General features: G+C 41.9%; 1 protein-coding gene across 3 annotated transcripts in view; it reads right to left on the bottom strand.

Moving 5' to 3' along the window:
* Positions 1–24568, bottom strand: part of nup214 (nucleoporin 214) — an 80412-nt gene that overhangs the window by 40736 nt on the left and 15108 nt on the right. For all 3 annotated transcript variants that reach the window (XM_080743005.1, XM_080743003.1, XM_080743004.1), the window contains exons 20-29: positions 23838–23926; positions 23628–23711; positions 22089–22391; positions 21229–21396; positions 19766–19874; positions 11073–11148; positions 5961–6030; positions 5692–5764; positions 3536–3588; positions 1890–3437 (exon numbers count right to left, since the gene is read on the bottom strand). In XM_080743005.1, the coding sequence (XP_080599131.1) occupies positions 1890–3437; positions 3536–3588; positions 5692–5764; positions 5961–6030; positions 11073–11148; positions 19766–19874; positions 21229–21396; positions 22089–22391; positions 23628–23711; positions 23838–23926 (2573 nt within the window). The remainder of the gene's footprint in view (positions 1–1889; positions 3438–3535; positions 3589–5691; positions 5765–5960; positions 6031–11072; positions 11149–19765; positions 19875–21228; positions 21397–22088; positions 22392–23627; positions 23712–23837; positions 23927–24568) is intronic.

Below are 24568 nucleotides of genomic sequence, written 5' to 3'. Positions count from 1 at the left end.
TGGTGTTATTGGGCACCCTAGTTCACTATGAGAAACCCAGCTGTTATGATGTAGAGTGTACTAGAGACACTGATGGCTCGTTGGAGATGTGTGGCACACAAGCCATAGTCAGCCAGACTTGCCGGATTTCAGCCGGATTTGGGCCATAACAGGGCCCAAACCTGTTTGCCACTGAGGCAGCCAACTGGTGACACTGCCAATCTTAATTGCTAACCACTGTATGTGGGTTCTCTGGCCGTTGTTGCAAGCATTTGGTGGTCACTGTTAGCATGTTGGTGCGGGGGTCTGGGGAGGCAGAGCACTGTATAATAAAGGACGTCGTAGGCTACTATGTGCTACTATGTGCTCGTGTACAAGTTGGAGCGCTCCTGTTCTTGGGAGCGTGTGTGTATCTGGAGCTCGCGCTGTCTGCAGATGTGCCGTTGCAACGCTTCGGTATTTGATGCGCGCGACGCCGTGAGCGGTGATATTGTGGTTGTCTGCTGCAAAAATCTCCACCGTTTTGTCTGTCTCATACATAGAGTTATGGGGTCTCATACTATGACTAGCCCTGCTGCTAGCCGCATCACACACACTGACTGACTGTTGTCAGCGCATTCGCTTCCTCACTCTCTATACTACGGAGCGCACCGAGGCTCAAACATCAGCTGCGTTAATCGCACGTTAAAAAAAATATCGGCATTAAAAGGATTGTGAGTCAACTAGTTAATAGCGCGCTAAATTCGACAGGTATAATTTTAATATATATAATACTTTTTTTTTAATTACGTTTTGGGAAGTTGTTGGAATGCAGAACTAACTGGAATCTAATTAGCCAGTAGCTATGCCCCTCCCAAAAAGCTTTTGTCCAATGCTAGCTTAGAATAACTTCCTGCTTGCCAAGGTTTGCCTTGGCAACAGCCTTGGCAAGCTGCCGGTTGCTAAGCTAGCATTGGACAAAAGCTTTCAGGGGAGGGGCATAGCTACTGGCTAATTCTCTTCTCTTGGAGACTGCCACCACAGCCTAAATCTTACAGACAAGTCTATCTCCATCAACACCATAGCACCTTGTTTTACCTGGCGGATTCAAAGCTGTACTTCCCTAACTGTAAACACCACTCCATTTGCAATAAAGTGAGAATATATATGAATAAAACGTATAAATATAAATATCTTCTAGGTCCACACAACCCACAAAGGCAAGCTTACTTACACCCAACACTGATGGGTCATGCAGCATTGCAGCTGTTGGCCTCCTGTCACAGACACCCACCTCTGACCTGATACTACTGTACAGTAAATACCACAGTGCTGTTGGAAATGGCAGTGCTTGCGTTTCACTCTTTGCCTTAGCAATGACATCTGTCCAGACTTACAAACCTGACTGCAAAAGTTAAATAAAAAAATGTAATATAAGATATTAGATATTAACTATCTAGATATAAATCTTTCACTAAACCTGCAGGTCACTAAACCTACAGATTTAGTGAAAGTGAGAATACTAAAATAATGGAATATTAGCTTGCGATCTGTTAGATGGGGCTGAATGTACCATCATGCCAATGGTCATAGTATAATGCGGTACTTATACGCTTACCCCACGCTTTAACAGTGTGCAACAGCTACAAACGTTTAGCCTTAACCTAATGACATACAGTATTAAGTATTAAGACGAACTTCTGACTAAATAATAACTACATTGGATCCATTCGAACACAGGTTATTTTTTCCATTTCCTGAAAACTAACGATTTTGGACATTACAGTACAAGGTTTCTGCCTGATAACGACGATATTAAGCACATCAAAGTAGCCTACATAACACTTGAGTGTTCATCCATCCAACTCCAAACCCTTGTTCCTTACCTCACTTTACGATCAAAACATAGGTACAGATAGAGACTCACTCACCTGAGGACTGTCCAAAGCTGAATCCGGTAGATGAAGTTGTGGTGGTGTTACTGCCAAACACAGACCCTTGTTGTCCAAAACCGGTGCTCTGTTGTCCGAAGGCCGGGGTAGAAGTCTGGCCGAACAGCCCCGTTCCCGTATTGCTGGCGGTGCTGGTGCCAAAGGAGAAGGAGCTGGCGTTGCTGGCCGTGGGAGGAGGAGCCCCAAATAAACTGCCACCACCTCCTGTTGTAGCACTACTGGAACTCCCTCCAAACGCCGACTGGCCAAATGAAAAGCCGCCGGCTGCGGCAGTGGTACTGGCCGGCTGGCCGAAGCCGTTTCCTTGTCCAAATACAGGCTTGCAGAAACCAGTTCCAGTGGGGGCGCCGAACCCAATGGAACCAAACCCTGTGGCCGCTGGGGCAGAGGAGACTTGGGCCCCGGGAGGCTGCCCAAACACAGTGCTGGCGGCAGCGGCTTCACCACTTGCAATGGTAGCAGTAGGGGTGGTGGATGCAGGGGCAGCAGTGTTGATAACTGGTGCGACTCCTATAGTGCTGCCGTCTGTTGTTGCAGGGGAGGGCTGCGTGAAGATGGACCCCGGTTTTTCAGAACTCGGAGCCTGATAGGGTGGTGGGGGTGGCTGGGCGACGGCCTCCACAGAAGGGGAGGCTGTAGTTGGGGGTGCCCCAGAAGCAGGGATGTTCTCTGGGGTAGGGTCTGCTGTAGCAGGGGCAGAGGTCTCCGGTGGTGGGGCAGCTTCAGCTGGTGGGGTAATAGGTGCAGCAGGGACTGGAGTAGGGGCAGAGTAGGGTGGAGGTGCAATGGCGGGTGGAGGGGTTGTGGCTTTTACTGGTGGAACAGTTGACTCTGTGTCGGTAGTGTCTGGCACAGAAGCTGGCTCAGCTATAGCAACAGGGCTGATTCTTTCGATGGTGGGTTCAGGTGTAGGGGTGGGCTCGGGTGGTGGGGTGGGTACTGAAGGTTGTGTGGGCAGTTTAGGCTCTTCTGGAGTGTCTAAAGGGGCTGCTAGAAGGCTACTAAACGATGTAGCTGAAGCAGCTGTACTAGACTGGGGAATGGAAAAGGCCAGCTTAGATTCAGGAGGTTTGAAAACGCCACCAGAACTTACAGATATTGTCGTCTTAGTCAAGTCGGCACCCGTGCATTCTTCTGCTGGCTTTGGCAGAGCTGTGGCAAAGCTAAACTGTGCTGCACCTTTGCCCAGACCAAGCCCTGTCCCGTTGTTGCTAAAGCTAAAGGTGGCAGCAGTGGGTTTGGCAGTGGCGTCTTTAGCCTCGTCATCTCCCAGGCCAACACGTAGCCCAGAGAAACTGCCCAAAGTCTCTCCTCCAATTGCTTTAGGGGCCTGGGGCTCAACCCTCAGTGCAGGCGTGGTGGAGGAGGGTCTGACTGGTTCTCCTGACATAATGGGGGGAGGGGTGGGGGAGCTTGTGCCCAGTGCAGGGGAGGTGCACTTGGGGGAGAGGGAGAATGGCTCTTCCATTGCTCCGCCAAACATCATCTTCCCACTTCCACCGAAGCTGAATTTGCCCAAGTCCTTCACTGGAGAAAGAAATGAGTGAAAATGTAAGGGAGAATAGAGGAAAGAACATGAAATGTATGTTTTCCACCCTTAAAATATTGGCATTATTTATTTGAACCTTGTGGGCTTCCAGCTCCCTGAGCAACTGAAGTAAAGCTCAGACTCGTCGATCTGCAAATGAGAACAGCAAGAAGAAACCCTGTTAGATCTGAAATATACGATGCCTGGATTAAAGCTAAATAAAATCTCACAACTCAAAATGTTTTTATGACCAAATCTAATATGCAATTCCTGAAACAGTGTGAAACCAACATTAGCACCGTTTCCTAAACAATTAAAACAATGTCAAATGTTTTAGTAATATTGTTCCTGCCGTTCTACATTCTGCCAACCAGGTGAAGAAATCACAGACTTTAACCTTTGCTATTATACAAAAGCATGAGAATATTAACCCATTTAGGCCTAGGATTATTGACTGCTTTAACTATTGAAAAATAGCAGATATACAAGCTCACAGCGCGGCACCGAGTGCCGCGCTGCGAGCTTGTAGATCTGCAATTTTTGAAAGATCATGATTTTTTTTTGCAAGTCTTTGAATATATCTACTTAAAAGCTAACATTTGTAACTCAAATATTTGCTTCTGGGTGGTCCCTGGAACAACATATTTTGAGATGGGGGTCCGTGGCCAAATACATGTAATTTTGGGGGTCCTTGACATGAAAATGTTTGAGAACAGCATGATTTAGGCGGCATTCACACAGGCACGTTTTATTGCGATTAAAACGAATCCTCTAACGTATTGTCGGAAAATACACAACGTTTGGGCATGTGTGAAGACGTATCCGTATTCTTTATCGAATAAAAGAAACAAATGCAAATCCACAAAAAAACGGTGGTTTCGATTCGCTACAGCAAACGCTTCACTGTTGGTGTGAATCCATCCGTCTTAAATACAGGCAATGAAACATTGTGGTAGGCTATATAGAGCCATGTGTGGGTTAAATCCATAGTTATTTATAAAAGGTTAAATCCCCCTCCAGACCGTCTGCTCTCATTAAATGTCTGACCATTCTGGCCGCCCCCTCCCCTCATTGATTTAATTTCTGATCACCGCTCCCTCGATCGCACATAGTGTATTAATTGTGAGGAGTTGCTCACAGTTAGATAAAAGGAAAGTGCCACTGGAGTCACTTGTATATCATATATAGGCTATAGGCCTAATATAATATAGGCCGATGTGTGGGTCTCGCGCCATTGCTCGCGCGCTCTCTCTGTGCCAAATCATGTCCAAATGGAGACGATTGTTATGCGCGGAGCGCAGAGAGGCGAGCCAGCGGAGGGGAAGACGAGGGGCAGAGAGAGAGAGGCAGAGAGAGAGAGACGTTGACGTCCTCCTCTTCGTAGATATTCATATCTTGCTATTAAAAGTATTTGCTGTCTAGTTTATTGCTGGTAGATTTTGCGAGTCCCTCCGGCCGCTGCTGGTTTTATTTTTTGATCGCCCGTTTACGACCGTCGACCGCAGATAAATAGGCTAACGCCTGCGCCGCAATTTAGCTGGGGTCCTGCGGTTACATTGTGAGTTGAACTTGAAGAATGAATAAACACAGGGAGATGGAGGCATTATTATGCAGCTTGGATACATACATGTCCCGTAGACAGTCGTGGACGATTCCTTGTTTCGGATGACAAAGTGCAGTGCGAGCGCAAACGTATCAATTAAATATGCAAGAATGTGGCAACTTCACCCCTCCCATTCGCACAGCTAAACCGAATTATATTATGAGAATGTGGCCTTAGAGGAAGGATTTGGAAGTCGGGTCAAAGATATTCAAAGACACTCATTTTCACGATTTTTCAAAAATAGCAGATCTACAAGCTCGCAGCGCGGCACTCGGTGCCGCGCTGTGAGCTTGTATATCTGCTATTTTTCTAAAGTTAAAGCATAAAACAATGGTTAAAATCTAACACGACTCAGGCACGTTCCAGGTATTTGAGAGTTAAGATGTTATGGAAAATGCTTCTGAACATATTGCTAGTCTGAACACTACAAATACTTAAAATAACTGAAAACATCTATAAACTCCCAATGCATCTACGCATTTGGAGCTTGTAGATGGGCTGTTTTCGCTGCGCAACATGCTTCCACAGAAGATATGCTGGCTTCTATGGAATCCATATGACTGGAGTCAGTTGTGGCGACTGAGAACTAATCCATTACGATGTTAAAGGTAGGTGTATCTATTCTGTAAATAATAGTTACGTTGACTCACGTTGAAGAGAAGGAAAAGCCTTTACTGCTGCTCTGATCAGGGATCACAGGGCTATCAGCTTTTGGCACTCCACCTGAGAGAGGGACAAATACATTAATGGACTCTCCCTTTCATTTGAGAGAAAAAAAAACATTTAGTCACAGGTAACTTCAAGATGTTGAGGAAGGTCCTTGATAGAAAAGATACAGTTTTATAATACATTTCAATAGCTACTGTATGTTGCCCTCTCTCTCTCTCTCAGAGTGGCATTAGATAAGAATTATGCTTACTAAACATGTAGTTTGGTTGCGGAGCAGTCACACCTTCTGTGGATGTCTTCAGCATACCTTGAGTAGGGTTCTGAGGACACAGCAGCACCAAATATAAATATATAGACTTTTCACAAATTTAAGAGAATTGTCAACCATCACTTCACCTCCATGGTCCATCTTTTTCTGCTTGCTTAGAGTATAATACCCTGATTTTGTGTAGTCTTATGTGTTGGTCTGGTTGATATTTAGTCTTTTTTGCTTGTTTTGTATTGTGTGTTTACAGCTGCATTTCAAGGGGTTATTCCTAATAAAGAATTCCAACACATGAAGGGAATCAAGATCATGCAACCCATAGACAGACAACTGAAGGCTGTAGTTACATTTCAGAATGTATCTGAACATCATTGAATGTTTCTGTTAATCTGTCGCTCTTGTAACGGCTACACCTTTTCCAGCAGGGATGCCTTCCCAAAATGACATCCCAAATGGCATCAAAACACATTTAATCCATGTAGTGTTTAGGAAAAACAAAACAAAAAAAACACAATTATCACTCATATATCCGATAACGCGGAGGGACTAGTGGAATTGCTAGTTGGTTGTCTACAATAATATAAAATATAAAGCTAATATATACAGTACAGCTGAACAGAACCAAGAAGAAAGGTTGTGCTTTCAGGTGCTTGAGGTTTACATGATGTGACAAGTAGGCTATGGTTTCCATGGAAACGTTGAAAGGTCTCCACGAGTCACTTTGATGTGTACTGTCCAGTTTTATAGTTTTGCAAACCACAGTTTGGGGAATTCTGTGACTGTCCAGTTTTTATAGTTTTTCAAACCACAATTTGGGGAATTCTGTGACAAGTGGTTGCAAGTTTCAACAAGGGATGGGACGGTATGCGATATTATCGTATATCATGAAAACAAAAACACACACGTTAATCGTATCCCAGAGATTTAATTTATCGTGATATCGTCCTCCGTCATGCACTGGGATCAATTCACCTTTTATTTGCTGAGCTGTTGTTGCGAATCTTTGGTCTGAACTAGGCTTTAGATTGATGAAACTTCTGCAGACATGTAATTATTTATTAACTGATTCATAACCAGGGTATCTGCACATTTCCCAAGTGCAAATTCAATACTTTTTAAGGCTTTTTAATACCTCTAAAATGACAAATTCAACACCATTACCGCGGCAAAGGAATCGACAAATGTAAGGCCACATTCATAAATCAGAGACAAAGCAGTGTTTGTCAGTGGCAAAGCAGTGTGTCAGTAAAAAGCTACCACATATACAGTAGGAATAATCAAATGCACATGCAAACCTGGCCAACCAATATTCTTATTCCGGTCTCTTCAACAATTATGTGGGCAAATATTGACCTTCATTGTAACTTTGTCTTTAACCTTTTAAATCCAAAAGGAAAACATCTCTCCCAATTAATTTTAGTACAATCCCAGTACTCACAGCAATACTGCCCAGGACCATTACCAGTGTCCAATTTGGCCCAATTCATGACCCATGAATAAAAAACAATATAACATCAAATGGTGAAAGGAGCCTTACAATTGCATAGGCCACCTCTGGGGCTTTATGAAATCACATGGGTCCAGAATTTAACCATGTTGTCAGAAAGTAACCCACATAAAATATCTCCAGATGAGACCCCTCCATTGATTCCAATCACATATTCATGTGTTTTTTTGTTAACCTTCATAGCCTTTATATGGCTAATATAATTCACATTTGTAGCTATAAAATAATTGCAATGTAAATATAACATGGTTTATCCATTATATTTACATTACAAGAGCCTACTCACTTCAAATGTGGACAATGCACACTGATCAGTGTTGCATGCCTTGGGCGCACACACACACACACACACACACACACACACACACACACACACACACACACACACACACACACACACACACACACACACACACACACACACACACACACACACACACACACACACACACACACACACACACACACACACACACACACACACACACACACACACAGAGACAACCGTCTCACACACAGAGAGAAATAGTTTATCTTCCTCCCAGTCTCCGTGGTAAAGGCGTGCACCTGGTTTGTTTCTCAACTTACAGATACTTCTAATAAAGTAGGCTGCTTTCTGACAAGCGGCACAGCAATGACAAAGCGCTGGAACGTCGGCGATCCGCGATGCCCCCGCATCGCTCTGTTGTGTCAACCAACACGCTACATGCTATTAGATTAGCATCTATCTAGGGCTACTGAAGCTCAGAGGGGACCCGTTTTAGTGAAAGATAGCGACTAGTTTGGGATCACTTCACTTTACGAGGTTTGATCCGGTCGGGAGCGGAAACCACTTTACGTCATGTTGTAGTCCTAAACGGACTACACGTTGGCCGGAACTATCAACCGGATTCAGTTTTAACCCAAAATATTCCCCTGTACCCAAGGACATAGTTTTAGGGCCTACCTAATAAACTCCTTGATGCGGCGTAGTTTTGCTTTCGAAAAATTCGTTTGGTATGTGCATCTTTTAGTCCAACTCATAGCGACTGGCAAGACTACACTAGCCTGATTTCAGACTCAGCTCACGCTTTAGTCTGAAACTGTGCTCCATTCTGAGCGATTTACGGGGGACTTTTTTGCGAGCGTGCACGCGCGTGTCCGCGCGCGAGTGATCGCGACGCACGGTGATCGAGACGCACGGTGGACGCGACGCACCGTCGGGGAGAGTGTGTGTGTGTCTCTGTCTGTGCCAGTGACTGCAGTGCTTCCACACAGAACTGCGACCAGAAACTTGTAATCAACATTAAACAGCTTGGTGAAATCAGTGCGCTCGTGCGTGTGTGTGTGTGTGAACTTCGTTTGAATCGTTTCAACTGCTGCGCGGATTGGATATTCGTTAGACCCACCCCACCCCCACCCCGCGCGCTCATTGGACAGCCGAAAATAAAAACCGATTCATGTACTAAGCTCCAGACCAGAGAAAGAGTCCACTCTGAGAGTGGGCGGGGTCTCTGGTCTGGAAGCAGGCTAAGACTACACTAGGCTTCTCGAGCATTTTAATAGTGATTGGGGAAACAAACGAGGGGAACTAAATCAAAGCGACGCCGCTTCTTCTAGTGGTTTCCGCGCCCAAACGGTCTGTTGTGAACAAACACCAGGCTTTCTCCCGAGAAAGACTGGTACGCGAGGTTAGATAGCGACAGTCAGGCAAGTCCCGTAAAAGACGCGCTGTGTTATGCCAGAGGCACTTTGAGTGACGCTTTCCCCCCCAAACATACTATTCTGTCCCCCAGTAGATGTAACTCGGACGGCGCTGAGTCGGCTCATGCAACAGCAGGGAGCGTTCGTTTCGGTCCACTCGACCGGCCGTTTTGGTCGCATCAGAGCAATCATTACATTACTTTTATTGGATTACGTCGGACGGCTCAGAACCAGGAAGAAAAACATACAGAGTGAAATAAACGCAACAAGTGTGTTTGCGACACGTTTATTCATTCTGCCCCAGATAAAATTCAATACCCCCACTCACACTATTCCATACTTTTTAAGACATTTTAAGGCCTTGAATTTGCAAAACTAAATTCAATACTTTTCAATGCTTTTCAAGATCCGCGGACACCCTGTTCATAACACCATTAATCCCCCAAGGGGACAACTGTACACACTTATGCACATACTTGCTCAATAGCAAGCAAACCCACACACAGACAGTAGTTTGTTCAACAGTCCATGAATGCTTGCTATTAAATTAAGCATAAATCATCAGGCCTGTCTCTCGTTTGACATCAGAATCCACAACAACAGAGTTGAACTTTAGAGCATCAGTTGGCTTGGGGGTCATCCGCAAACTTGGACCTGGGCCTGAACTGGGATGTGAATTTTTGAGTGAGTTTCCCTCCTGGTGCTATGAATGGTTTTGCACCCAAATGCAATTTGTAGCACTGCACTGTTAGAACAAGAGCAGTAACTGGGGCATTTTTCACTGCTACGCCAGTGGTTCTCAAAGTGGGGTCCAGGGACCCTCAGGGTTCCAAACTGACCCTTACAGGTTTTTAAATCTCAAGAGTCTACAAATGCAACCAAATGGACTTGTTCCATTTCTACACTCCGACTTATACACTCCGACTTATGGGGTCCTTGAAATAAAATGTTTGCGAACCACTGAGCATACAAAAAACACCATCAGCAGGCTGTGATGTTCTGTGAGGTGAAAGGTTACGTGGAGGTTATGATATAGTTTTAAGTATGCATTTGCAATGTGGGGTATTTGAAGTAATATAATATATAGATTGGGAGAAAGATAGACCATACAGTAGTAGATACTTTCACAAACTTTGCACAAATGAAAAGTAACAGCTTATTATTACAGCACTTAACCACGTCGAAGCCTTATGCCCCATAGGGGCGAAGAGCATAAGTAAGTAACCACGTTATACTTAAATCACAACACAATATTTTCATGGTTTAACTACTGTCTGGACTGTCTGGTCCATTTCTAGAGTTGCTGTGATTCTAGGCCAAATTCACACGGCAGTTAAAAAGAGGGTAAAACTTTTGTATTTTTCTCCCGAGTCACAGAACAATGTGAACAGCAAAAATACAATATGAAATAAATGAGTTGGTCCAATGCAGTCCAACACCTATTATGCTCTCTCATGGAGATGAGTTGTCTCTCAACGATAACAAATTACATGGTACCTTGAAGAGCTTAGGTCAAAACTATCAAAACAGTGAGTTAAATCTTGTCATTGAAAACATAGCAGGATGTTATTGTACAATAAATCCCCCAAAACAGGTACATTTGACAGATCTGAATGTTATTCAATGGCATTCCTATCCTTTCACTGCAATGGAGGAGACCTAGGATGCCCCAGAGATGTCATGTTCTGTCACTTACTCACTGAAGCAAAATCATGAAATGTAGTGTAGCAGTGCATTGCTGGGCTTTTAAACTTTGCCTCCACATAGGCTTGGATGGGAGTTATTAATAGATGAATGTAGAGGATTGAAAGTTGTGCGTGGAAGAACAGCCATGCAGATCCATCGGTGCAGAGTCAATGAATTAATGAATGATTGCTGTATAAGTGGACTGGATGGATAATACTCACTCGTTTAGCCTGGTTGGTGGCCACTGTTGCAAAGACCTGCTGTATCGCCTGTGCTGCTGGAGCTGGGACTGAGGAACTGAGAGACAGGTGGGGATTAGTTGTCTTTAATATTCATTCAAAAATGAATATTGAATTGGATTGTCTTCCTTGGGCATAGCAGTTTGAAACGGGGGCCAAGGTAACACAATGGTGAGCAAATTAGTCTTTAGTCGGGATGGGACGATAAGCGATATTATCGTTTATCGTGATAAAAAACAGTCACAATAATCGTATTGTGGAGATTTAATATCTATTGTGATATTGCTCTCTGTCATGCACTGGGATCAATTCACCTTTTATTTGCTGAGCTGCATATCCGGTACCACTTAAACCCTCTATAGTTGGTAAAAGATACTTATAATATACGTACTTGATACAGTCTTTTTTTCACTCTTTCAAATGTCTTTGCCAAAAAATAGACGATCTACAAGCTCACAACACGTTGCGTTGCAACGCATTGTGAGCTTGTAGAGTAGATCTGCTATTTTTTGGCAAATGTTTCCGCCCCAGGATAATAGATTTTGATTATTGCGATAATATCGTAAATCGCGATTTCTTTTGTCACAATAATCGTGATATGAAATTTTCATATCGTCCCATCCCTAGTCTTTAGCACAGGTGAATGAAAATTGACGGATAATATCCCACACTACGTATTACAATATATAGTGAAGTTTCAGACAAAGACCTCCGTCATTGATAGTGAAATGATTTGGTTGAAATTAAGTAATCACAGCATGAACAAAGACATCATTCGTTTCTGTAACAAAACGATATGTTGGCTCATTCATGGTGCCCCCTACGGGTCTAAGACAAGTGAAGAGCCCTTCAATACTGTATATCAATCAATATCAATATATAATTACAATTTTGATGTGACGTTTTTGTAAATAAAGGCCCTTCCCACAAACAATGTGTACAAAAAGTATGACACTGATCGGTCCAGCGGTTTGCAAGATTAGACACAGACAGGTCAAACATGATCTCTACCCTGGCTTGGCGGAGATAATCAATAAGTACTGTGCACGATTAATAGCCGACGTTGTGAATAGACAATGGCACGTAATGGTGGCCGTATGGTCCTTTAAAATACAAAATGTAATGCTGACACTATCTTGTTAATGCTATTTAAGTATTGTGCTGTGCACAATAGCATGCCTCCACCTAGCAGAAACAACTAGGTTTACACTAAAAGCCATTTAATTAGTAAACCTTACATCTGAGAAACACCTTGAAGCTTAACACACAAACCCATGCAGTCATTCAAACATGCACCCTTTCTCCTTCTCCAGACACTACAAAACTGATAGTTTTAAATTACTAGAGATCCTACAGCTACAGAGTCTATTACTGCTACAAGCCAAAACATATGCAATTGAGGGAAACGTGGCAGCAACGGGTACCATTCCTTACTGTAGCTCTCCCTTGAAGCTGACAACAAACCCCTGCCACAACCTCTTTTTGAGGCCATGCCGGTTGGCTAAAAGCCTAAAATCAGTGGACAATAACTTGTGCAGCAATGACTAGATTGGGTGATGTTTATACCCACACTAATCCAGTATCTGACTTAAAGTCCTGTTCGCAATTTGGTGTTAGGGGAGTTTCTCACCTGAACTGAGTCAGTGGGTCCCTAGACATGAAAAATCACAGAGGTGCTCGTCCGCCATAGTGCCAGGAATGGCGCAATGGCCAAATCAAATATGGCTGCCATCGGCTATGATGAAAATCCAACTTTTCTGTTTCTGGGTGTATATGCACATGTAATACCTCTATTTGGACTAATTGTGGTGTGGGGAATTCATTTCTGATATTGTTTTGACCATTTTGGGCCATTTGGACCTCAAAAGGTCATGGTCAAGGTCATTTTGCTATTCCGAAGACCGTGGGCCATAACTTGGCCATTGTTAGGAGTAAAAACAGGTGCAGTAGGTCTAAATCAACTAATGCTGACATGTATAATTCATTTCTGACATTGTTTTGACCATTAAGGATCATCTTGTCTTTGAAATATCAATGTCAATGCCATTTTCTAAAAACGATTTTGTTCATTACTTGCACTTTTATAGTATTTTTTGTAAGTTTGTTACTATTTTATAGTAAGTTTGTTTTGTTTATAACAAAAGACATACTAGTGGGAAATACAACAAGTAAACATCCATATTTAACTTTAAAGGGGGGTTTTAAATGGGTGTTTAAATGAGCAAATAAGACTATTTACGAATAAAAGTGACAAATAAAATCACACAACAAAAGCACACACAAAATTAAATAACAATTTCCAAAGTGCACCATATTGGGATTGTGTGCATCCAAGTTAGTATGATGTGTTTTTACAGGATGTATTCAGCAAGGCAGCCATATCCTCGAGAGTCGAAGTGTTCCTTGCATCCGTCCATGTTCCATTGGTTCTAGTCTTTCCTCAGGTTCCTTGGCTGTTGCAAGCAGGTGGCAAGACATGCACTAGAAAGGTGCCTTGTTGGTCTCAGGCAGCAGTTGTACTTCTCTGCTACCAATGCTGTCTTGTTCTGTCAAGGTCTTTGCCTCTCCAAAGTTTGTTAGATATTGTATTCGGTCAGAAGCCATAGCTGCATGCTTAGTCCCCACCTGGCCCATGCAGTCATCTCCAGTTTCCAAGGCATATGTCCCCTGATCACTGTCTTGGCTAGTGGTGCTCCAAGATGAGAGACTGCTTGATGCTGTAGAAGCATGTGCCGCTGCACACCTAGTGCCATACTGCTACCAGATCTACTTAATCCCCAGTGCTTGGAAGTATCACTACGACAACTCTCTGGGGTCCACTCATAATCCTGGCGACCCATTATTCCCTCCATTAGGTTAGGGTTATGGGTAGGTTTAGTTATAATAGGGCCAGTTGACTCCACATGTACCAGCAGCTTGGTGACAGCCTCCTCAATCTAGTTCAATCTTTGGGATCTCTTCACCTCCAGCCCCTTTTGCAGGGAGCCACTCATCATCATCAGAGATAACAGAGTCGATAGACGCACCCATCCCTCATCAACTTTACACATTCTGGGTGTCTGAGGTGAACAAACAGCTCTCCAGCTGTGTGTTCGGAATATGGTGGCCATTCAAGCTTGTGGCGATGTAGGTAGAACGGCTGCCTTGGAATCTGAAGGTTCCAGGGTCGATTTATGTCTCCTCCTGCTTATTTGTCGAAGTGTGCTTAAGCAAGACACTGAACCCCTAACTGCTCCCGATGAGCACCTTGCATGGTTTCTTGGTGTGAATGTATGTGTGAATGTGTGTGTTAATGGGTGAATGTGAAATACATTGTACAGCGCTTTGGAGAAGAGCGCTATATACTGTAAATGCAGTCCATTTACCATTATCAGCTCTGTTGTCTCTGTTGATGATGTCGCTAGTGGAGAAGAGATCCCAGACATCTTGAATAGGATTAAGGAGGCTGACACCTGGTGCATGTACAGCCTCCATTATAACTAAGCCTATCCCTAACCTTCACTAACCTAATGGTCAGAATAATGGGATGTCGGAACTATGAGCGGACCCCAGAGAGTTGTTGTCTCCTTCACATTACTGCTATACTACACCCCATATTTCCAAGCACTGGGGATGAAGGAGATCTGGCAGCAGTATGGCACTGGTGAGACTCACTTGCACTGCATCAAGCAGTCTCATCTTGGAGCACCACTAGCCAAAACAGTGATCAAGGCACATATGCCTTGGAGACAGGAGATGACTGCATGGGCCAGGTGAGGATTAAACATGTAGTTATGGCTTCTGACCGAGTACAATGTCTAACAAACTTTGGAGAGGCAAAGACCTTGACAGAACAAGACACAGTATTGGTAGCAGAGAAGTACAACTGCTGAGACCAACAAGGCACCTTTCTAGCGCATTTCTTGCCACCTGCTTGAACAGCCAAGGAACCTGAGGAAAGACTAGAACCAATGGAACATGGAACAGGGCATGACATAAAGGCTTGTCCTGTTGTCCGGGACAAGTGCCCATACTATGGAGTGGAGGGAGCAAGGGGGGTCATTAGCCGTCCTTTTGTTATTATTTCAATGTATGAAATTTTTATCCGGACAAGTGACTTTTGTCTCCGGACAAGTGAATGGGAAATATACTTGTCCAAAGGACAACTGCCTCAAAAAGTCAATGTCAAGCTCTGATGGATGGAAGGAGCACTTTGACTTTAGTACACTCCTGCCATGTCTGAAGCAAGACACTCGACACTGATGGAGTTCTGTGCATCATATTTTGCCATGGAACAATGCCAAATCAATCCTGTAAAAACACCTCATACTAACTTGCATGCACACAATCCCAATGTGGTGCACTTTGAGGGAAATTGTTATTTAATTGTGTGTGTGATTTTGTTGTGTAATTTTATTTGTCACTTTTATTCGTAAATAGTCTTATTTGCTCATTTAAACACCCATTTTAAACCCCAATTTAAAGTTAAATGTGAATGCTTACTTGTTGTATTTCTCACTAGTATGTCTTTTGTTATAAACAAAACAAACTTACTATAAAATAGTAACAAACTTACACAAAATACTATAAAAGTGCAAGTAATGAACAAAATCGTTTTTGAAAAATGGCATTGACATTGATATTTCAAAGACAAGATGATCCTTAATGGTCAAAACAATGTCAGAAATGAATTATACATGTCAGCATTAGTTGATTTAGACCTACTGCACCTGTTTTTACTCCTAACAATGGCCAAGTTATGGCCCACGGTCTTCGGAATAGCAAAATGACCTTGACCATGACCTTTTGAGGTCCAAATGGCCCAAAATGGTCAAAACAATATCAGAAATGAATTCCCCACACCACAATTAGTCCAAATAGAGGTATTACATGTGCATATACACCCAGAAACAGAAAAGTTGGATTTTCATCATAGCCGATGGCAGCCATATTTGATTTGGCCATTGCGCCATTCCTGGCACTATGGCGGACGAGCACCTCTGTGATTTTTAATGTCTAGGGACCCACTGACTCAGTTCAGGTGAGAAACTCCCCTAACACCAAATTGCGAACAGGACTTTAAGCCAGATACTGTATTACACCTTTGCTGTGAACATTCCTCCAGCACATTGTGACGTTAGGGGTGTGGTCACTGGTCAGCCTACCAATGTGATACATTATTTAGGACAGTTTATTAATATTGCATGGGACCTGATCACCATCACAGGAACTGGGTGCTTTAATGCTGCCTCGTTGTGAGCTTGTAGATCTGCCATCTTAGCCATTTTCGACAACAATGACTAGTTAAATAATGTAAATTTATTTCTGCAAAGATTACAGATAGATTACAATAGAAACACTGAAGGATACAACCAACTTAAGTCTACCATTATTAACTACCATTATTAACAGAACAGTCTACACTGAAAATGGCCATTGAAGCTTTTAAAAATGTCTAGCATCAGCAGAACAATCTACACTCAAAATAGCCATTGTAGCTTTTCAAGTTAATCACTGACTATCCGATATTGGCCGGGCTATATTCATAATTCTTTGCTAACCTGGTCAAAGATAAGTCATCCAACTTTAACAAAAAGCAATGAAAATGTGATCGTGCATTTGCTTAGTTCCACTGCTGTTATTCCTTCTATATTTAACCACCTCTGGCACCTGAGGAATTTGAAGTCATTAAATAAATAAATAACACAGTTCAGTTGACTGGGGTTGGGTAACCACTTCTGTAACAGTGATGTCAAGTATTCACCTGCCAAAAACCTGTCGGTTTGACACATTACTGTCACGAGTGAAAAAGAAACGTCGATAGCCAACGTGCTTCTCACAGGGAATGTACGCTGTCCATGGTGCTGAACATTGTATTTGTGCCAAGTAGAACATCGGCTCAATAACAATGATCCATGTGAATATCATCCACCACAGCTGATTCCCCCAGCAGAGAGCAACAGACCACAAACATTCATACTGAGACACAGCATCTGTATTGGCTTGATAAGTTTCTCAAGCGAGTGTTAATTCTTGCAAATCCAAAACCCAAAATGTGTTACAGGTGTTCTTGTCTGTGTTAACCCATTTAGGCCTGGGATTATTGACTGCTTTAACTATTGAAAAACAGCAGATATACAAGCTCACAGCGCGGCACCGAGTGCCGCGCTGCGAGCTTGTAGATCTGCTATTTTTGAAAAATCGTGAATTTGAATTTTGACCCGATTCTATAAGTGTCTTTTGAATCATTCTAAGGTTTTTTGAAAAACCTATGGTTTTTATGTCAGCAATCTGGCTTAGCCATCGTCAAAGAAAAGGTAATTTTCACTTGAACTGGAGCTCTAAAAATACATATATTCAAAGATTTTTTCACACATTTTCATGACTTTTTCAAAAATAGCAGATCTACAAGCTCGCAGCGCGGCTGTGATCTTGTATATCTGCTATTTTTCACTGGTTAAAGCAGTCAATAATTCTAGGCCTAAATGTAATACACATCCATTTAAGGGGTTAACGCATCACGGTGCAACATGGTGTTAGCTTGTTGATCAATTACTTGTGTCACGTGACGTCCTGTATACATTAGGCTGCTCTCACGCAGCCAATGCAGAGCAGGACTATATTTTTACTATATCACACATTTCACGTAATGTTAGACAAGTTTTTGATGAACATTATCAATAGCCAAACAACATGTATATAACATGTATATCGAAGGGGGGAAAAAATCCAAAACATTCATTCCAAACCTTTTTCAGGCCTGCAAAACAATTTGTCTAATTTCTAAATATTTCCAGGAATTTCATGACCGTGGGAACCCTTTTGTTTTACTTGCTTTTCAGACTTGGCCTTGGCTCCAAAAAGTATTTTCCAGGCCCTGCTGACACTTAGTGGGGTGGCCAGTTATAGCTTCTAGATATAATAGTTGGACTCTTGAAATGCTACAAAGCGTCTTAATTCCATCTAACAGAAAGCTGTCATCTGCTCTTCAAGACTGGAAGGGTATTCAACCAATCACCCTACACATTCACGAAAATGCCTTTAAAATATATTGCTTCATTTCTATTTTTGCTAAGCAGCTAGCTAGCTTGGCTTCAGCTAATTCAGACTTATTTATATGAGTATATGTGTAGGGGAGATAGAAGTGGGAGGGAAGGCGGGACATCTGCTCTATTTTCTAACCATTTTCAGAGATTCTGAAGTACAGACTGTTAGGCTGAAGCATTTGAAAATTGAGGGAGCAAAACACGTCTGTCTTAAGTGACTAATCACACACCTACTGAGGCCTGAAATTAAAAGGCCAGTGGTTAAATAACACCAAAGGGATTAACTTGTGGAAAAACTAATAAGGCGATGAATGGGATGGTGTTAATCTTTGAGGTGCTCCATTTAATAGAACCTATTGTGTTCAAAAAGTACAGGCATTCAGAAAAGTAAAAATAAAAAATAAAAAAATAATAATAATGCACACCTGGCTGTCAACATCATACTGATCTAAATCAAGGGTAAAGTTCAAATTGGCACTCAGTATGTGGCAGTGGCAATGAGAAATCTATTGTTTTACACCAGGGGTCTTCAACAGGGGGTCCGGGACCTCTAGGGGGTCCTCAGAGTTACTACAGGGGGTCCTCCAAATCTTCCAATGCTTTTTACAACTTGAACCCTAGGGCCTAGTGTCCTTATTCTGAGAACTGTAGCCAAAAATAGCAGATCTACAAGCTCACAACGCCTCGCGCTGCAAGGCGTTGTGAGCTTGTAGATCGGCTATTTTCGGCAAAGAGGTTTGGTGTAGAGGGGAAAAAGAGCAGACTAAGTACAGAGTGAAAGGTCAAGTTTATTAGGTAATGACGGCTCATGTGGTTAAATATCTGAAAACACAAATTTACATGAATCCAAAATACATTGATGATCGTGCTGTCAAACGATGAAACTATATGTAATCTATGAAGAGGTTGTGGGGGTCCCTGCATCATCTCTCTCTCAACTAAGGGGTCCTTGGCCTGAAAACGTTGAAGACCCCTGTTTTACACAACAGAGCAATACTGTATGCAGGACGTTGAGATAAGGGAGCAAAGAGTGTAATTGCTCCAGGAGATCCATAGTGTAATAATCCATTAGATCCATTTAGTATTTAACACTTACATTTGTCAAAGCTGTGCCTATAAAGACATGCCCAAAAAAAAAGGGTTGAAAGTATAGGGATGGGACGATAAGCGATATTATCGTTTATCGTGATAAAAAACACTCCCGATAATCGTATCGTGGAGATTTAATATATTGTGATATCGTCCTCCATCATGCACTGGGATCAATTCACCTTTTATTTGCCGAGCTGCATATCCGGTACCACTTAAACCCTCTATAATTGGTAAAAGGTACTTATAATATACGTACTTGATACAGTCTTTTTTTCACAGTCTTTTTTTCACTCTATCAAATTTCTTTGCCAAAAAATAGCCGATCTACAAGCTCAAAGCGTTGTGAGCTTGTAGATCTGCTATTTTTGACAAATGCTCCACCCCAGGATAATGGATTTTGATTATCGTGATAAATATCGTAAATCGCGATTTCTTTTGTCACAATAATCGTGATGACATTTTCATATCGTCCCATCCCTAGTTGAAAGTAGGTTTAAAAAATAAAGTCTCAAACTTCAATCTCAGTGTTGATGTTGTGCTAAGAGTGATGAAGTTTACCTGATGACAGTAGACACTGGTATGTGAGGTCCTTTGTCCTTGAGCTCCTGAACGTTGACTACTTGAGGAACAGTCTTCAGAGTGGACTCTGTCAGGGAGGCACCCATAGCTGCTCCAACATGCACATGACCAAGAAGAAAATCTATTACAAAATGTCATCATAGTAAATGGAATTCTTATCAGAATAAACTGCAAATTAATAGCTTACAGCCAGTCCTAATATGATGGAGCACAGAGATGAGACATAAAACATATTCACATGGCACAACTTGGAGGTGTCTGTCTCCCTCTTGTGACTTACAGGGTACATGACGAGCGATGATGTTCTAACTAACAAATATGTAACCCAACACAGAAAATGGTGTATCAACTGAAAAAGTTCCATTTCATATTAAAGTGGAGGTGCATGGCGACAAATTCTCACCCAGTTTTGGAAGAACATACTGTATGCTTATATGTATATTTTAAAAGGTTTGAGATTTTCGGCTTCCGTTTTGGATCTTCACACTTTCTCAGCTCAAAGTTATTCTCTGATAAGATAATATACGCTTTGAATTCATAGATTTAGCTAATACTTTAGCCCAAAAAATACTTTAGCCCAAAAAATGAGTTCGGAACTCGTGCGAACAAGATAATATTAAGGAGAAAAAAGGGTGGTGAATTTTTTATTTTTCACCAACCCTTTTTTTCTGCTAGCTAAACAGTTATTTTCACCAACATAATAAAAATTACTCTTTTTTTTTTCCTAGCCCTAAAAAGAATCTACTCCTCTGTCCCTTCCGGGGCTCGGTAGGAAAGAGACCATTATTGAAGTTCCAGACATCTGGAAATCTGTCAGTTGTCACTGTCACCCAACATACTGTATGTCTGTAATCCGTCACTTGTCACCATAACACACTATATCTACTGACACGTAGCTCAAAACACTTTAGTTTGAGAACTATGATTGCTTTAACAATTTTAACTCAATTTTGTTCTGATATACAGTATATTCATTCATTTTATACAGTTTTTGAGATCTGCTGGAAAGAGGGTATTGTGATGGCACACCAGTTATTGTGGAATAAACTCCCTGTCGCACTTAGAACAACGGACTCACTCGCTAGCTTTCGCTGTGGACTGAAGACTCACCCTTTCAGACTCCACCTAAACCCTTAGCACTACTGTAACACTCAATGACCATACATGAAGCTAGTTGCATTTGTTTTTAGTTTTTTTTAGAACCTTTTTTTCGTGATTATATTGTTTTCTAGATAGATATTCATTTGAATTTGTTATATTGCTGTTGATGTACTGACATATTATCTTGTTTATTATAGTGATGTATTACCTGCTTATTGTAAGTCGCTTTGGATTAAAAGCGTGTGCTAAATGCCTAAACTGTAAACTGTAAACTGAGCTGCGTCACAACAAGCGTTTTGAATGGCCGTCAAGAGATATCGACCCTTTCATGTTCCTCCTACCTGGCTTCTGATTGGCCATTTGCCTACGCAGAGCAGCTGTGGCTGCAGCCTGTTGAGCAGAGATGTTGAGGGGTGTGGCCTTCTCAGAGGGCGGGGCCCCGTGCTTCACTGTCTTTGTTGCTAGTGCTGTGCTGTCAGCGTCTCCAAGGTTAATCTTATTGGTTGGAACTGGAATATCAAATCAGTCATCAGCGTTGCGCAAAGAATTGCCAATCTACAAGCTCACGACAGGTTGCGGTGGGTTGTGAGCTTATATATCAGCTCTTTACGCTATTTTTTCACAGAAGACGGCTAGTGTAAGCCTGTGAACAACAAGTCACATTGGTATATTGTACACCTAGTTCTAAATCCTGACCAAGAATTTCTGAAAAACATAATATTTATTCAAAAATTACAATAAAATAAGCTATATACTGTACATCACTGGTTCACAAACACTGGGTCGGGACCTGTTTGTGGGTCACAGACACATTTTTATGGGTCACTTCATTTTTTGTTTCCTAAATTTTTCATTCAAGATTTTCACGAATAAAAGAAAAATGCATTGATTTCATTAATAAATAAAAGAAAAATCTAAGAAATTCCATAAATTAGGAAACAAATAATTATATAGTATTGAAAGTAGCCAATCTGCAAGATCTGCTGTTTTCAAAAGTTTGGGTCCCGGGAAAACGTCTAATTTCTCTTTTGGGTCTCGACCTGAAACGTTTGGGAACCACTGCTGTAGCAGTCTTGAAAGGTAAAAAACGCAAAAGGGCTTCCCGTCCTAAATGGGTTAATACTAGTCATGTTTCACAATACACAAATGTGAAAACAGCTACAGTTGCAGTATGTGCCAAGTAGCGATGCAGTTACTTTACCTGGGCTGGCGATGGGGCTCATCACCAAACCTCGCCCCAGTCCTGGGTGCACCTTAGTAAAAGGGGTCGACTGCATGGACCCAAAGCCTGGCTGGATGGAGGGGGTCCTCACAACAGTGGGGTGGCGGGGGGTGGCGGCTGCTGGGGGAGCCACTGGCAGAGGGAGAGGTTCGGGTTCCAACTCCTCCTCTTCCTCCAGGTCCAGGTGAGGGTCCAGAGACTGCGACAGGGAGGAGGTGGAACTCACGTCGTCCAAGTCTTCATAGTATTTAGGGGAGAGGAAGGCCGAACGGTATAGGTTGGCTGGAAGGAAAGAAAATGAAGGCGATAGTTTACACCTACTGTACAGTATGAACAGTTGCATTATAGCTATAAAGATGTAGCTTGTGGTCTACAATACTGATTGATGGCACAAGCATGTTTTTGTCATAATAAGTAACTAGAAAAGATGCAATTGGAAATTACAAGTGTGGTTGCTGACGGTTGCTGACGTGACTATATTCTACAGTAAGCCAACTGTCATGTGAAGCTCCACCAATTGATTCCCTATTGATTCCCACTCCCATTGATTCCTTATTGATTCCCACTTCCATTGATTCCCTATTGATCCCTATCCCAGACAGAAGTCTGTCTGTCTGCCAGCGGAAAAGTTACCCTTGTAATAAATAAAGTCTATCCCGGACAAAGGTCTGTCTGTCAGTCAATTTCCAATGGCAGCGGAAAAGTTACCCTAGTTAAATAAAGTTAAAGTTTCCCCAGGACTATAATGTGTTTCCCTGTTGGGCACTTTTATCATTATAGTAAGCCTTATAATGGGCATCCACACTAATAATAATTTTGTCATATAGTAAGCCTTATAATAGTAGACGTGCTTCGGACAAGATCCAAGACGGACAGTAGGACTGAGCAAATTGTGGGTGGTTAAATCAATTGACAAACTTTACAAAATACCAGATGCTTCACAGAAGGACATAAGAGAAAACAAACATTATTGTAATGCCACCAAAAAGTGTCATTTTGAACATAAAGCTCTTCCTCAGCAAAGCAGAGGAACTATAATCAGTAACCATGGTGCAACTGTACAAAACTACACAGCAACACACACAATGGCAGTCAGGGCTCTGCCCAAAGGATTGAACAATAGCGCTGCATCATGAAAGCCGTATCTCAATGCCATTATAATAAATTACATTTGGGTGTGGATGTTTTGTCCCCATAATGTCCAACATTTCAACTTTGAATGACAGGAATCAGCATTTCCACATTAAGTAACTAACTTGCACTGTTTAATTTGTCCCACTAGTTTCAGAATGCACCCAAGTCCCAAGATATATTTTAAAATCATAAAAACAAAAAATCGCTATGTATGTGCAATTGTGCATGCACCATCACTTCAACTCCAGTAGTTCAGTTCAGTCCTGTAACAAAGGTTTATTGTTAGCTTTCTTCTTCCAAACGCAGAAAACTACAGAGGTTGTTTACAGTATACCTTTAAAAGAATAATTATTAACATGACTAATTAGAGTTTGATTGCTGTACCTGGTGCAGTGGAGTGAACCGGAGGCATCTTTCCCTTGGAGAGAAGGTTACGCAGCTGGGACTGTTTTGCAGGAGTTATCTTAACTGTAAGAGATACGGGCACAAAGCCGCACACTTAACTTTGTAAAAATGAATATGAACAATAATATGAATATTAACTAAGTCATTAATAGCATCAAAATATAATTAAGAAAAAAGAAACTGCCCTACCTGGAGATTTGGTTGTGGTTTTTGGAGGGCTCACTTCGAGTTTGGCTTTCAATAGGGCATCTCTCAAACTCTCTAGCTCATTGTCCAATCTGTAAGACAAAAATACACCTCCTTATTGATTTTATTTTGATATGGCTAATTGTAAGCAATAAATACAGTATGGTAAAATGCTTTTTAAGTTTTAACTACTCCTTAAGGACAAGGATGGCAATTCTGTTCAGAGGTACAGTATTATGCTTTGTGGTGTAAAACTAAAATAGTCAGCTTGGATCAAATCTATTTGCAGTGAAAAAACAAACAAACATGTAAAACGAAGCCAAAATGATATTTCCCAATTCCACCCACTAATAAATACGACATGTATGCATATCTTTACCCAATTTATCCACCCCCGTTTATTCATCCACAATGGTTCTAAATTTATCCAATTCCTGTCCCATGCAGGGCTGCAACTATCCATTATTTTCTTAGCAATTCCTCTACCACTTACTTTTTTTGATTAACTGAATAATCAAGGAGCATGTTTAGTTTTATATACTTTATATCAAAAGTGTATTTTTATATATATGTATATCAATTAGTTCGATTAACTGTTGGACCCTTAGTCCTATGTACTGTATGTCAGTGGTTCTCAAAGTGGACTCTTACAGACCCATACAAGTCTGTAACTTTGACAGTGTACAAATGGAACCTTGTACACCGTCAAAGTTAAGGGGAGAACCTTGAAATTT

This window comes from Nannobrachium achirus, assembly GCF_963921795.1.
Source record: "Nannobrachium achirus genome assembly, chromosome: 15".
Classification (NCBI taxonomy): domain Eukaryota; kingdom Metazoa; phylum Chordata; class Actinopteri; order Myctophiformes; family Myctophidae; genus Nannobrachium; species Nannobrachium achirus.
The sequence above is the reverse complement of the archived record's forward strand: the minus strand, read 5'-3'. Positions and strand labels throughout refer to the sequence as shown.